At 55.0% G+C, this 15,165-nt stretch overlaps 4 protein-coding genes across 4 annotated transcripts; 3 read left to right on the forward strand and 1 right to left on the reverse strand.

Moving 5' to 3' along the window:
* Positions 1-64: 64 nt before the first annotated feature.
* BKCO1_1800080 (wd repeat protein) lies at positions 65-4,874 on the reverse strand (the record flags this gene model as incomplete). The annotated part of the gene is made up of 2 exons (XM_020271861.1): positions 65-865; positions 978-4,874. 2 exons carry the CDS (start codon positions 4,872-4,874, stop codon positions 65-67), a joined length of 4,698 nt encoding a protein of 1,565 aa, XP_020131593.1.
* Positions 4,875-5,266: 392 nt separating this feature from the next.
* Positions 5,267-5,982, forward strand: BKCO1_1800081 (ubiquitin-conjugating enzyme e2 35; the record flags this gene model as incomplete). Its single annotated transcript, XM_020271862.1, has 4 exons — positions 5,267-5,319; positions 5,377-5,465; positions 5,610-5,741; positions 5,801-5,982. The coding sequence occupies 4 exons, from the start codon at positions 5,267-5,269 to the stop codon at positions 5,980-5,982; spliced, it is 456 nt and encodes a 151-aa protein (XP_020131594.1).
* An 840-nt stretch (positions 5,983-6,822) lies between these two features.
* On the forward strand, positions 6,823-7,846 carry BKCO1_1800082 (putative caspase recruitment domain member 6; the record flags this gene model as incomplete). The annotated part of the gene is made up of 2 exons (XM_020271863.1): positions 6,823-7,738; positions 7,791-7,846. The coding sequence occupies 2 exons, from the start codon at positions 6,823-6,825 to the stop codon at positions 7,844-7,846; spliced, it is 972 nt and encodes a 323-aa protein (XP_020131591.1).
* A 568-nt stretch (positions 7,847-8,414) lies between these two features.
* BKCO1_1800083 (60s ribosomal protein l24) lies at positions 8,415-9,173 on the forward strand (the record flags this gene model as incomplete). Its single annotated transcript, XM_020271864.1, has 3 exons — positions 8,415-8,465; positions 8,612-8,755; positions 8,886-9,173. The coding sequence occupies 3 exons, from the start codon at positions 8,415-8,417 to the stop codon at positions 9,171-9,173; spliced, it is 483 nt and encodes a 160-aa protein (XP_020131592.1).
* Between the last annotated feature and the right edge of the window lie 5,992 nt (positions 9,174-15,165).

Below are 15,165 nucleotides of genomic sequence, written 5' to 3' on the forward strand. Positions count from 1 at the left end.
CATCATCACCATCATCCTCCTCCCCACAAGAAATTGCACCAAACCCACTCACTCACTCACTCACTCACCCACCACAATGCCAACACACCCCACCAAACCCACCACCACCATCTCCCAGCAACCCCCCGCCGCCGCCGCGACGGCGCCCCCCCTTACCATCAGCCGCCTCACCGCCACACTCGGCATGCACCGCGTGCCCGCACTCGGCGCACGTGCGATACAGGCCGTCGAGCTGCAGCCAGCACACCATGCACGTCCTTGCCCCGCAATGAGGGGGTCCGCCTCCCTCCAATGCTGATGGTGATGATGTGGTGCCAGCAGCGGCTCCGGCGACGGCATTGGCAACGCCGTTGAGGTCCGCTGTGGTTGATGTTGCTGTGCCGAAGCCTGAGGCTGATGCTGTTGTTGTTGTTGTTGTTGTTGTGGTGGTGGTGGTGGTCGAAGACCACGTGCCGACGCCGACGCCGACGCCGTCGTGGTCGTTTGGTTGTTTGTCGTGCGACGGCGGCGAGGCGGACCAGTTGGATTTGGTGGAGGGAGGGCGCGTGGGGAGCGGTGTGGTGGATGGGTAGTGGTGCACGGCGACGGAGGAGGAAGAGGGGTGGTGGTGTGCGAAGGGGTTGGGGAGGTGGTAATGGTGATGGCTGTTGGTTGGGGCATGTTGTTGGTTGCTTGCCGTGTTGTTGTAGTTGTTATCGCCACCGCCACTGCCACCGGCGAGCTGGAAGAGGTGGGAGGGGTCCGGAGTTTGCGTGCGGGTGTGGGTGACGGAACTGTAGGGGGTCGTGCTGCTTGTGGGAGGGCCGGAAAACGGTGGCAGGGGCAGCGGGCAGAGTACGAGGTCGTCAGGGATTATGGTCGAGGACTGTTGAGTTTTTCTAGGTGATTAGACAAGAGGCGCATCCAAGAAAATCATTGTTAGGGGAATGGGAGTGGGTACGTCGAATGAGTGAGAGTGTGGAGGCGAGAAAACTTACCCTTGTACCATTGCTTTCCTGGCTACGGCCTACAGCCAAATCCTCTTCGTGTGCGTCGTGAACCTCATCTTTGGCCCAATAGCTTGTCAGACCGTTGTACTTCAGGACCTCGCTCCGTTTGACCTGCAGTCCCCATCCAGCCAGTTGGTTGTTGGCATAGCTTGCGCGATAAGCAGCGTACATCCAAGCATGTTCCTGATCCAACAACGGAACTGACAGATAGCCATCGTCATCAAACTGGTCCTGATTTTTGAGTGTGACTTGGACCATGCTGCCATCAGAGTTGCGATCAGTTGGTGCAATATCCGTTTTATCATCCTCGAAGTTAGGGTAGAAGTCATCGTCGTCGTCGAAATCAGGTTCGTCAGTGGTCTCATCGATGCTATCAAAAGAAACAAATCGTTGCTGTTCGTTTGCTGTCTGTGTAGTCGCGCGGTTACGTTTGCTACTATTAGAGCGCTGTACAGAAGAAGAGTTGGAGCCGGTGGAGGCGCCTCCATATACCGTATTCGGGCCCCAGGTTACGCTGCTCTTTTCCGGTGCAGAAGTAGAGAGGTCTCCCTCAAAGGTTCGAGTCCGTTGGCGAGCTGGAGGTGAGTTGTTTGCGGTTTGAAAGGGCCGTGAGAAGGATGTCAAGGCACTAGTGAATGGTGTGCCACTGCGCTTACTGCGCTCGGGCGATGACGCTAAGCTTGCGTAGGCGCTAGATGCAGAGCGAAAGGTACTAGAACGTGAGAGTGTAGGAGGCGGCGTGTCTCCGGTCGAGTAGGGCGTCGTGGGCCCGCTGGGCAAATCGCCTCCCCATGGACCGTTTGAAGACCCTGCAGAACCAAAAGTATTCAGTCGCTTGTCGTATTTAGACAATCCTGCATCGTGGCCTATGTTCGGATGGAAGTGGCCGTTGTCGTATTGATCCGTGAAGGAGAACTTTGGTTTGAACAAGCTCGCAGCAACCTCTTTGGAGGGAAAATAGTCCAGAGAAAACGCAGGTGTCCTCATGGAGAGATGCAGGTCTGCATGTGGATTGCGCATCATCATACCAGTAGTTACGCCCTCACTCGCTGCTGGCTCGTGGAACATGCACGAAAGCATAGCCAGCATCTGGCTGTCGGCGAGCCTCTCAAAGTGTTCAAAAAGACGCTGCACCAGCACCTTGCCAAATGGATGATGGCCCCACTTGACACGGCTCTTCAGTTTTGGTTTGGCAATAGCCTCGGGTTCATCGAAACTCAGGTCAAGACCGCTGTCTTTCTTGCGAATTTGAACCGCTGTCCTTTTTGCCACCACTAAAATTGGTTCGCGGCGGTAGCTTTGCTGCATGACCTCCAACGGCACCTGATCCGCAATGATAAGGCCAATAAGGTTCCAGATGTCGACCAGCTCGGCGTAGCCGCAGTCTCTCGCCACTTCAGCGTTGTGTGAGCAAACATCGGCAGCTTCACCAAAGACTTCATATCGTTCGGCGAGCTCCCTCTTTGCGGGAAGCAGATCCTCAAGACTGCGTATGGCGATGATGGACTTTGGCTTAGCGGTTATAGGCTTCGCGTCGTAGCCAGCGCTCGAGTGCTGCGAAGACCGCTGGAACTTCAACGGGCCACCGCGCCATGCGACCGGTGGTGCTATTCCAGATAGACCTCCACGCACAGGTGAGCCGGATGAGGAGCTGGATGAAGTTTCCCATGAACCCTGGGAGTCGCTGTCATCTGGATTATCGACGGCTGAAGAGGACTTCCTGCCAGGGTCTGGAGATTCCTTGTTCAGTTGACCTAACATCTCGAAGATTCTCTTGCTCTTGTATGTGCGACTATCGTTTCGCAAAGCCTCGAGGTTTGAGAACATGGGCTTAGGTTCGGGCTTTGGTGGAAAGAAGGTGACCAGGCGGCCATCACTTGACCAAGCAGCACCGCATTGGCACGGAAGAGGAACGTTGGCGTTCGCATTGAGGGGCCCAAGGATATCCGTGCCGCTCATCTCCATGGCGGGTGTTGCAAAGTCTGCTCCCACCTCGTCTTCTTCGTCACTGGAGCTGTCTTCATCCTGCGTGACACTGTCCGTGAGAGCACCATCAGAAAGCCAACTGATGCTCTCTTCGAGACCCCGCTCTCCGAGAAGGTAGCTGATGATAGCATCCAGAGACCCTCTCTTGCGGTTCTTATATACTTCAGCGAGCGCTTTGATCTCGCTGTCCAGTTTGGAGATTGTGGCCTCTGAAATGTATGAGGTTGTTTTCTCAATGCTACAGTGAGGGGTTGCCGAGACAGGGTAATCTGGTGGAAACCGGATGCTGATTCTCATGAAGACCGGAGTGTCGTTTTCGCCCCATGGGCCGTTCAGTGTGACTGTTGCAGTCCGGCGAGGAATTTCAACCTCTTCGAATTTGACTTTCTTGAACTTGCTGCCCACGTGCGTGATTTCGTCTCCAAGACTCTCGGGTGAATCCCACAGCAGCTGCTGATCCGGTGAGAATACATCAGGCCTGGAGCCATGACGATTGAATTGACCGTCACGTCCGCCAATCTTGACTCCCTGCATCCAGGTGAGCTTGTCCACAGTCTTCTTCTCACGAGTGCGAGCCTGCATAGTCGTCAAACCGCGGGCTTGCATGGACGTTAAACCACGGTCTCGAGCGCTAGCACCAGGTCCTTGGAAGGCCGTTTGAGCATACGGTAGGCTGGGCTTGCTCATGCCGGCAGACTGGAAGAGAGCACTGAGCTGGCTGGGCGCAGTAAAAGGATGAGCCTGCTGATCGGCCAATTTCGTCTGTGGAGTTGAGACAGGGGCTTCGTCGTGGAAAGTCTTGTACAGAGCACCTTGCCGCGTCATGAACAGCTTCTGGCGCGTCTTCTCACCCTTCTTGTATCCAACCGAGCCGAGGATAGATGAGTCGATGCGATACAAATTCAGCTGGCGATCACTGCCCCATGATACAAGTTGAAATTCACGATGGTCGTAGCAATCATCCGTAACATCGCCACGCGTTCTCCATAGGAACTCCTTAACTTGACCATTGTGGCCCTTGAACGTGTGGGCTGGGCTGACTCTGGAATCCAGTTTGACGCCGTCATGCGACCTCCGGTCGTAGAGGTGCAAATCGAAGTCGCCTCGTTGGGGCATGGCGAGCGCACCCCATCCAAAGGGAGTGTGCCTCGCTCGCCACACGCCAAAGGGCGTCCTGATGACACGCTCCAGCATCTCGTCTTCCTCGAGAGTATAATCCCAGAACTTGATGGAGCCATCCAGTGAGCAGGTCAGAACGCCGCTTTGGTGCATGCGGTTCCAATCGACACCATAAATCTTACTCTTGTGGGCCTCAATGGTGCGGAGAGGTTCCACACCTTTGCGCTCGTCCCAGATGCAGAGCAACTTGTCATGGGCAGAGGCCAGGATATGAGGATCCTGCCTGTTCCACTTGACCTGCGCGGCGCCTCCATCCCATTGCGCATACGAGAACACAGGCCTGTCGGGAGCGCGCAAATCCCACTTATGCACAAAGGTATCGACAGCACAGGTCGCGAGGATGTCCGGGTGATGTGCGGAGAGATTGATGTCGGTAATGGCACGCGCATGAGCATGAAGGGTCAGCGGTGGCTGATTGGCATGGTTCAGGTCCCAGATCAGGGCTTTCTGGTTCGACGTGCTGGCGACCAGACCGTCGTGGCTCGCGAAGGGCGACCATTGCACGTCGGCAACCTCCCACAGGGTGCGGTGGGCGAGGTGACGGGGCGGCGAGTAGGGGTTGTCAAGGTCTATGATGTGCAGCCCTTCCCGCGACGCGAGCACGATGTCGCGGCTGCTGGGCGAAATGGAGGCAGAGCCAACGGGCTCGTCGACGCGGATGGATGCATCGCGACCGAAGGTAGGGCTGTCGAAGGGCGAGCTATCACCGTGCGGGTGCATGGCGCGGTGCCACGCCCAATTGAGGCAGCGCAGCGGGCTGCGGCATAGGGGAACGCGAGGTGGGTGCGGAGGACGGGAGATGCGCAACCGGCGGCGGGCGCGATCTGGGGAGGGCAGTTCTTTGGCGTGCGGGTGATGCAAGAGGCGGGAAGTGCCGAGCGCGGTGGACGTGGGGTGTTGGGTGATGACGAGCGGCAGCCCTGCCAAAGAGCAGCAAACGCCCAAGAGCCCCTCCCAAGGCCTCGCCCTCCACGCGCACCCGCACTTTTCCTGCGCTGTTCACCCCGCCACCACGCGACGCTTGTTGCAGCGCTCCCAACGCCCCTCGAACTCCCGTCCGCCGCCGCCGCCGCCGCACCACAACCATACCCGCCGCGATCTGATCGTTTGCCATGGCGCTCCCCAAGCGTATTGTGAAGGAGACGGAGCGTCTGATGGCCGAGCCGTAAGTGCTTCGGAAAGGATTTGCTGCACGCGCGGTACTGAGCTACGCGAAAAACAGGGTCCCCGGCATCAGCGCTGTCCCGCACGAGGACAACCTCCGCTACTTCGACGTGACCGTCCACGGTCCTTCGCAGTCGCCTTACGAAGGTACGTCTCCAGCCCTCTTCAGCAAGGCGATAAGCACATGCGCAGAGTACCCGGGTTCACCACCCGAGCTTTGGACGACTAACGCTGAGCGCCGGGATGCATCCATTCCGGGGGGGAATTCTAAGCTAACCGCGTGCCCACCAGGCGGCGTCTTCAAGCTCGAGCTGTTCCTTCCTGACGACTACCCCATGACTCCGCCGAAGGTGCGCTTCTTGACCAAGATTTACCACCCCAACATCGACAAGCTGGGCCGCATTTGCCTTGATGTCCTGAAGAGTGAGTCGTGCCTCCCTGCCTGCTGTTACTCCATCGCCACAGCGCTAACTCGGCTCCAGGCAACTGGTCTCCGGCTCTTCAGATCCGCACCATCCTCCTCTCCATCCAGGCTCTGCTTGGTGCCCCTAACCCTGACGATCCGCTTGCCAACGACGTTGCCCAGCGCTGGAAGGAGGACCAGAACGCTGCCATTGCCACCGCTCGCGAGTGGACTCAGACCTATGCCAAGCCGTCGCAATGAGAGCGAAGACCAGCAGAGCACGGCGCAGACTAAATGTTGGCAAATACATGAGCGGCCCGCGTACATTAGGCTGGCGGAAGCGGCGTTACCGATGTTGATGAGTGATGGATAACGGTTGACTATAGACACACCCATTTCCCGGTAGGCTACATACGGCGTTACGGGTATGCTTCGCTTGACCGAGATTCCCTTGCAGTGGATTCACGCTGCTGTTCGATAGATGAAGGCATTATTTGCCAATGAAGGAGGTCAGGTACTTCGCTCAAGAGCTACGAGCCAGTGTGACCGTTGGCACAATCAAGAATCATTTCATTGGCAAAGATAATGCCTGTGCTCTGGTTATAGAGCTTGGTCCGAGATCAACAGTGCAGCCAAGAGTGAAAACTTTCAATGGTACCTAATCGCCGTATCAAGTTCTTGTAGTTTCTCAAGCGCTGGAAACGCTGTGCGCTGGGTTCGGATGGACTATGAGGCGCAACCGCTCCAAGAATTGGCATCGGCAACACGAGTGTCAGGATCATTCGTGGATTTGACATTTTATCCTGCTCTACACGATCTGTGGGCCGGTTTCGAATAGAGGTAGGGGTGGGCGCGTGCTGTACACAGGAATGGCATCCTGCAGGCAAGTGCCGAATTCCAATGCCTCGAAATGGCAAACCATAGAGTGAATGCCTGTCAGTGTGCACCTGCCGTTCCCGTAACCAGGGCAGGCACTCCTTCAGCGACAAACCCTTTATTTCGCGACACTACCTTCAACCACGACCAAAACTCTACACCCAACGCAACAAGCCCCCCCAAGCGTCCAACCCGAGGACCGTGACGTTCACGAAGTCACTCAACATGGACGGCCTGGGCATCACCTTCGCACGCGCATGGGCGGCGAAGGCGAAGGCCTCGATACCGAAGCAAGTACCGTCGCAGCAGCAGAGCTCGTCACCACCATCGAGCGAACTGCCTCAGAGCCACACGTCCTTGCGCCCGCGTTCATCCACTCAGACTTCCAACGACAGCTACATGGAGAAAAGGCTCTCCGAGTTCCAGGACTGGAAGCAAAAGATCACGAAAGACTTCTCGGGTAGGAAGTCTACAAAGCCAAGCTTGAAGGAGGAGCCGGAGCCTATTACACCTACCGAGTCGCACGTCAAGTACACCTCGTCCGATCCGACCCAGCAGTTTCCTCCAGCCGCTGAGTCGCACGGCATTGAGAACAACGCATCAGATCCGAGCTGTCAGCCGCAGACGCAGGTGCTCACCCCGCGGCAAAGCTCGTTGCAGAGCCTGCCGCCACAGAGCCCGCCGCCGCAGAGCCCACAGCAGCAGAGTCCACAGCAAAGGAGCCCGCAGCAACAGAGCCCGCAGTCGAAACGGTCTCCCCAGACTCCGCCGGCGGTTCGCGAGAAAGCCCGCATCCTGGCTCTGCGCGCGCGCGCGCTGCCCAAGCCAGATATCAGGACCCACCCCGCCTTCCAACTCCAGCACGTGCGCGTGCGCAAGAAGACATACACAACGAAGTCTGACCTCAAGTGCTGGCGCCCGACACACGAATCCTCGGACGACCAAATGTGGGGATGCTGCGAGAAGATGGGAGTGGAAAACATCTGTGAAGATTGCGGCTACGTCCTATGCACGATCTGCGGTAGTAGGTGCAGAGGCGAGGAGTGGTGTGTGATCCAAGGCTGCATGCGCTGTCAGACCAGACTGGGGGTCAACATCTGCACACCCCACCTAAGAGAGCTGAGGGCCAGGTCCATGGAGCGTAAGTTTTCTCTTCTCCACGTTTTCGATGGCACGTTGATGCGCTGTTCCAGGCTTCCATGGTCACTTGGTTGAGCCGAGCGCGCTGTTCTTGATCGAAAAGCTCTGAAGGGTTGAAGTTGCATTTGATCAGAAGTTGGAGTAGGATTGGGTTTCTGGATATTACTGGTGGGCTTTGCTGCAAAATCAAGGACAAGCCACATTGATGCTGGTGTGAAACGACGACTACGAAAGGGAATACCAAGGGGGAAACCGAGTTTCAATCGGCGATAGAGGTCTTCAAACGGCGTCAAGAGGACGCCTTTTCCAGAGACTAGGCGTAGGATTAGTGGAATGCAATAAAATTGAAGTCACGTGAGTGTAAGATGGTCTGACTGGCACACTTCAGGTGCAAACTGGAGAGCGGCCGCTTTGCGAAGCTAGACGGCGTGTTTCTGGCCTTGACAGGGAAGTAATAGCAGGCGGAGTAGTGGGTGAGAAGGAGATGAGGTTGATGATCGGCTGCCAAGGCCTCGCAAACGCAAGTGCGCGTCTCCCGCCAATCAGATGACGGGCCGATGTTCCTCCGCCGCACAAACGTCCGCTTACCCAAATTCTAGCACACCTGGTCGCCGACGACATCGAGAACTAACGACACAGCGACTCCACGGGTACCGCATCATCGCAACACCGTCAACATGCGGACCTACGACGACACCTTCAGCGGCCAGAAGATCTACCCGGGCAAGGTGCGTGGTTTTTCCCCGCGCCCAGCGCTGCGTCGACCGTCCGCGACATTTCCGCCGCGCCCCGACGGCACGAGCAGAGGCGGCACCGCCCCCGCTGCGCTCACGTCGGGACACATTCGCTGACGCCTATCTTTCTGCGAGTACAGGGCAAGCTCTACGTCCGTGGCGACAGCAAGATCTTCCGCTTCCAGTGCGGCAAGTCCGAGAGCCTGTTCCTCCAGCGCAAGAACCCCCGCCGCATTGCCTGGACCACTCTCTACAGGAGACAGCACAAGAAGGGTATCTCTGAGGTTAGTCGACACCGGATCCGCACCGCAATTGGAGATGGGCATCAGGACGAGGCGGCGCCGAAGCTTTGATGGGCTGCGCAGGAGCAGAATATCCGTCGACAGGGGCTAATGCGTGATTGAACAACTACAGGAGGTCGCCAAGAAGCGCTCCCGCCGCACCGTCAAGGCCCAGCGTGCCATCGTTGGTGCTTCGCTCGATGTGATCAAGGAGCGCCGCTCCCAGCGCCCCGAGGCCCGCGCCGCCGCCCGCCAGCAGGCCATCACCGCCGCCAAGGAGAAGAAGACCGCCTCCGAGAGCAAGAAGAAGGCTGAGAAGGCCAAGTCCGCCGCCGGCGCCGCCAAGGGCCAGACCCAGAGGATCCAGAGCAAGCAGGGTGCGAAGGGTTCGGCTCCCAAGGCTCAGGCCAAGACCCGTTAAAATGGGCTTGTGATGGGATAAGGAAGGGTGCTCGGTGTTGCTTTTTCGAAACGGTTGCCTGCTCTCAAAAATTCTCGGATCAAAGGGGACGATTGGGGATATGGGCTGAGTTTCCTTGCCGGTATCGTGACATAGGGTCAGGCATTTACACGGCAATCCAGTTCACGTCCTTACGTCTGCCTGTCGAACCGTGTCACTGTGAAAGCACCGCTTAGCCGGCTTGAGGAATCCTCGAGCGTTAAGGAGAGAATACCCTAGCAATTCCAACGGCAATAGTAAAGGGAATACTCGAACCAAACTGAAGAGGAGTATGGACCATGAACAACAAAACGACTGCAATGAGCCTCTTCAGCACCCACAACGTGTTTATCCACTACTCTACCTGCCGTCTCATGCTTGAGATTGTCGGCATGAGTCTTTGTTGCACGAAACGCGCAATTCGTCTCGACGTGCATTCCTGCAACAGACCCAACATGCCACTCACCAGATCCCCAATTTTCCTGTTCCGGCCTGACACCTCCACGCAACTCACATGAAACCTCGATTGCCCTCGACAGACGCTTAACTATCCAGCGGAGTGGCTAAAACAATCGCATTGAGACTTGTCTGGGGTCGGTAACGAGCACGTTTGAGGAACAACTCCACAATTCCACGCGCATTGTGCGCCAGACCATTGGAACGTGAAACAATTTGACGATGCTCATCAGCTGCACCCTCACCAGGTTTGCAAATCACCAAAGCTTGCTTCCAAGTGTCCCGCGACTCGTGACGGGCTGTGTTCCATTCGACTTGATATCAACCACTCAGGTGCATGGCACTGAATCCCGCGTTTCGCACAACTTTGTCCTTTTGCCGTTTTCAGCACCGTTTTCACGTCGTCGTCGTTGCAGTGCCATTCTTCTGGGCCACAGGCTCTCGCGAGTCTTGAACAGCATTGATTGAGTGTGCATTCCATACTTTGAAAATTTATTGTCGGTTTCATTGCGTTGTTCGTGTGAAAAAGCCATAGCGAGTGCAGTCCGTCCGGTTCCGTCCGGATCTTTAATTTTGCATATCACGACACACCGCTGAAAATGCCTACGCACGCAGAGGTATTCCGTGTTCTTTGTGCAGTGTACTCGATACAGGCTCACAGCGTCAGCGTTTTGCAGGGTTGAGTTTGTCGCTGTGGCTCCCATGGCTATCCATTTCTCAATAGGGATCGTAAGGTGCTTGCATGAAAACTCCAACTCCTCCGATACCCTTATCAAGTTCTTGTGAGCAAGTGTAAGTAATTCGTGGCTGTTGCCGAAAAAAGTAGGTGGATGTATCCGCGATGACGTCATTGTTGCTGATCTAGGTAGTCTTGGGGAGCACCACTTCGACCTTTGTCCTCTCTCGCTTTGACATTGGAAGCGATATTGTGAAAGCCAAGAAAAAAGACTCGTTTCAATGTCAGCTCAATTGCCCTTTCATCCTATGTCAGGAGATCATGACCATTGTTTCTCTGGAGAATGCCCTCATGGTATCGCCTGCCGCCCCGCGCCCTGTGCCAAAACCTTCATCCGTAGCTAATATCCTTGAAAACCTCTTAGTAGACAATATTTTTACATCGACATGGCACTCTACCGCCGACGGCTGCCGCTATCGACTTCCATCAGTTACCAACGACCCAAGCAGCCAAACAAGTCAGCTAGTGCCCGCACGCTGTACCACTAACGACTCTGGCATCTACTTACCAAATCAAGCACTTTCCCGCTGTGCTGTACAGGAGAACGATACTATTGTCAATTGGACATGAGGATGCAGGACACCAAGGCATCTTGTGCGCAACAGTCCTTCAAGCGTGTTGGGTCTACAGACTATTTCGAGGCACTTTAACTTGTATTGAATCACTGGGAAGAAACTACATACCAAACTTTTTCTACCTTTGCTCCGAAACATGCGGACGGCCGTTTTCTGGGCCACAGAGAATACAAGCTCGGAAATGCATCGCGGGACGATTGACTTCATTTCACGAATCAAGCGATATGCTTCTTTAGTTTCCCGGTTGCAATGGACATCGACCGGGCAGAACCCAAAAATTCGTCGTCGAACTAACTGGCGAAGAGACCATGGAGCCAATGCCACAGAAATAGATCGAGGTAGCGTCGGGTCATGTACATAGGGATTTGAAGTGGTCAGGCGAACGTAGAAGTCCTTGTTTTTGTTTTTTTTTCATCTCACACATAGAATCAAGCATTGGACCTTGCAAGTATGTTTGGTAGTACATTAAAGTCACCAAGGATATCAGGTTTTCGTGAACACCGCGAATTCAATGTAACGGATCTCCTGCGAACACATAATGTGTTCTTCGATTACGGACTACGCACTCTCAAGATATCGAAAAATCAACTTCTCCGTACGTAGCTCACATCCAAAAGGTTGCCAAAGCGTGTTGCAAAAGTCTTTAAACAGCACCGTTTAATCTTTCCCCCCGACAGAAGTGATATCTTCCCAACTTAATGTGCTGGCTATCGCAGCGCTATTCCGTAACTGTGAAAGGATCAAAGCCCCGATACAATACCGCGAGACAAGGAGCTGGGATTCTGGCAAACATCATACATCTGCCTAACTTGGATTTTCTGATCCTGATATGCCAGAGGCCATCTATTCTCCACGGGGGGCTGCTATCCGTAGTATTTGGTGAATAGGGTGTCCCGTGACGACAGAGATTGGGTTTATAATATGTGACATGACGGACAGATGCCATGCTGTCAGAGAATATGAGACGAATAAACAGGGACTGGAAATAGTGTACTGTCGTCTTTCATTTTTTCGGTCCAATACGTGTGAATAAAAACCGCTCCGGGGGTGAATGGCTATTAGTTCTCGAACTTTTGGTCTACCAATCGCCTGATCCTTCGAAATAAAGTTCGTGTGCTTAGCTATCACAACGGAGGTTGAAGCATGAGTATATTCAAAACAAAAGCTTCCGCAAGAGAAATAAAAGAACGGAAACTGACGAGCAGGATGTAAGTTTAAGATACTAACGTATTTCTCATTGTATCTGGAGAGAATACCGGACAAATAGATATAACACACGTACAAACCGCATGAAGTGCTGCAACGTACCATGGGAGATAACCAGCAGGACATCAAATGCATCAAGATTCCCATCCAGATGTTGTTTCTAGTGACCGGGCATGATTCGGGACGGCATTCCGGTTCTTTCTCTGAGTAAACGATGCCGAGGACAATGCAATGACCTTAGAATCAAGGCCAGCAAGGACGCATCGGTTGTCACTGATGATGCGGTTTCAATGCAGTTGATTTATTTTCGGCCATATATCGCTGCCTTATTAAGGCATAAACATGAACGCAAACTGCGCGAAATAATACGAAGCAAGCATGCTATAGAAGAAAAAAGGGCGGCCTTGTTAACAGAGTTATTAGGCGGCATATACGCAGTGGCAATGGAAAAGCAACCGCGCAAGAGAAGTTTTCCGAGTCCCCGGTCTGGATAGGAGCTACTTCCGAAGGGGGGGTCAAAGCATGTTTCTTTTTTTACGTGAAGACCGCGCGTAAAGTCCCTGATGTGCAAGCGAGCGCCCGCCCCGGCCGCCGCAACCGCTCGCTAAAAGCCATCATCAATGCATTATCGCATCACACGGCATTCCCCATGTGTACACCTTCCCCGGAAAGCCGACGACATGCTACCGGATCCTACGGCCGGGGAATGCCGCCGGCCTCCTGGACGATCCCTTGGGAGAACTTCATGCTTACCGTCGTCGCCAAATGAAAGGCTTCTGCGGCAATTGTGGTCTCAGCATGAAGGGTCCATGAGTCAAAGAAACTCAAGAGCCGAGGGGCTGTGGTCGAGGACGTGCGTTGTGTGCGCCGCTAGGTCAACATATCTCCGATAGTGCGGGGTAACCTATCATGGACCAGGCGCGCCATGTGGGCCATCTACAGGGCTCTTTGAGCGAGTTTTTAGTCGCGCTGCTCGTAAGATTTGCGTAGTAGTGTACGTTGAGTTGGTAGTTGAGGCTAGCGGAACCGTCGGAACCTGCGAGAGAATTGTTGAGTCGTTTATCACACAGGTTCAGCGAATGCATTCGAGGCTTCAATCGATTCGACATTCGTTGTGTCTGCCGTATCGGCTAATGCTTGATCATGCTGTGGCGTTGAGAAGCGGCAGCCACAACACTGACAGGTTCTCAGCTGCTGCGTGAAATGGTCATCTGATCAGCGGAAGCAACAGTGAGAGGATCCTGCTCGGTAGGCAAGATGTTCAAACAGGCCAATGTCTGCTTGATGCGGGTGTTAGGAAAGTCAGAAAGCCCGGTATGCTCGGCCCTAAGACGACAGTTTCTGGAAGTATGTCAATGTTTTTGTACCGTTGGACAGGCTTTCGGATATGAAGTAACCGAACAAGTCACAGATTTTCATCGTTTGACTTGCCTTGTTGGACGTACGAGTCCGAGATACGTCGTAAAGCCAGAGATGGCGGAAAGAATGGCCGCATAGGTGGTAATGTCCGCAGTTTATCGGACTTCTACTTCCATGTCAGCCCTCCGAACCCCGTATGACACTTCTCACAAGGTCCAACATAGCGGACGGCTTTCGTACACCGTGTTTGCCAGCGCAAGTGTCCCTATGAACGCAGCTAGGGGGTGATCTCCCACACGCTGTTCGCCGAGAGAGAAGCCAGAGAGGATTCTTAGCCAGTTGTTCAGCCGTACAAGCTTCGGAACATGTGTTCCAGCTGCTTCAACACTCCAGGTGAGCAGTAGCGCATCTCCCTCTTCCGACATGCATCGCCACCTGCGCCTGTTTTCGTGGTTGGCATCACAGAGCGGGGTTGGAAGCGTCCTTCGTTTGCTCCTTGAGATGCAGTCAGCTCAGCCCTCAACCATGACATGCTTCCTTTCGTGGGGCCAGGTATTTCCAAGCTCACTGTGCATGGCGGTTGGTGTACGCATGGGATGCCAGGTAAAATCCATCGACGTCGCGAGGCAGCTCGACGAGGGAGGGGGCGGTAGAGGGAGAGAAAGTCGAGATGCCGCCGATTGCGCGCTCATGGACACGTCTGCAGTCTATCATCAACACACGGACGCACAGGCGGTGCGATCCTTCAGGGTCTCAGCTACTGTCAAGAGCGGCCTTCAAAAGGAGAAGCCGGGTGGCGCCGCGGCTTGTTCTCTCGGTGTCTAGATTCCAAGTTCAAGCCTCTAGGCGGTGCCTCTACTTTCGCCAGCCTCAAAAAACGCCTCCCCGAGAAAAGCCTGTGCCCTGAACTAGAGCGCCGGCGCCGGCCTTTCAACTCCAACGCCTCTTTCTCGATAGTCAAACACCGGTCATGCCGACGAGGCTTATCGGTATAGAGCTGAGGATGAGGGAGAAAAATTTTTCTCTCTTGTTCTGTCCTCTAGCCCACGGGAACGTTGCTTCCTAGCCCCTAGATGACCAGTGCTGCCGTATCCTGGACTATCTCCTCACTTACGGCGGCGGCGGCGGCGGCGGCGGCGGCGGCGGCGGTAATGAAAGCAAGACCGCGCATTGCCGCGAGGTCAGGCAGCCGGGCTCGCGCGCCATCGGCATTCGCTTTGGCATCTTCACGAGAGCATAGACACGGTCAATAGCCACGTGAAGTGGGAAGGGTGGTAAGACCAGCTGCTCGAAATATTGCTTTTTTCGCGCGAGCTTAACCCCATCTACGCCTGTACGTAGGCCGCCAACGCCGGCGCAGATAAGGCTGAACGCAAAAGCCGGATACGAGAGCTTGTGAGCGGGCAGGGACGGGGAAAGGGTCGCGACGGGTCTCGCGCATAGACGCGAGAGACAGATCCCATGATGGCGAGGTGGTCGGGGACCACGAGCGGCCCAGAATCCCCCGCTTAGACGAAGATGGAGGGAGAGAAGCGAGGCGCGCGCGTGCTGCTGTATGTCGTGCTGCCGTTGCTTGCTTCTCGCTGCTGCCTATCACCGTGGCCTGACTGCCAGCAGGCGGATGCATCTTTTCCTCTGCACC

This window comes from Diplodia corticola, assembly GCF_001883845.1.
Source record: "Diplodia corticola strain CBS 112549 chromosome Unknown scaffold18, whole genome shotgun sequence".
In the NCBI taxonomy this organism is placed as follows: Eukaryota; Fungi; Ascomycota; class Dothideomycetes; order Botryosphaeriales; family Botryosphaeriaceae; genus Diplodia; species Diplodia corticola.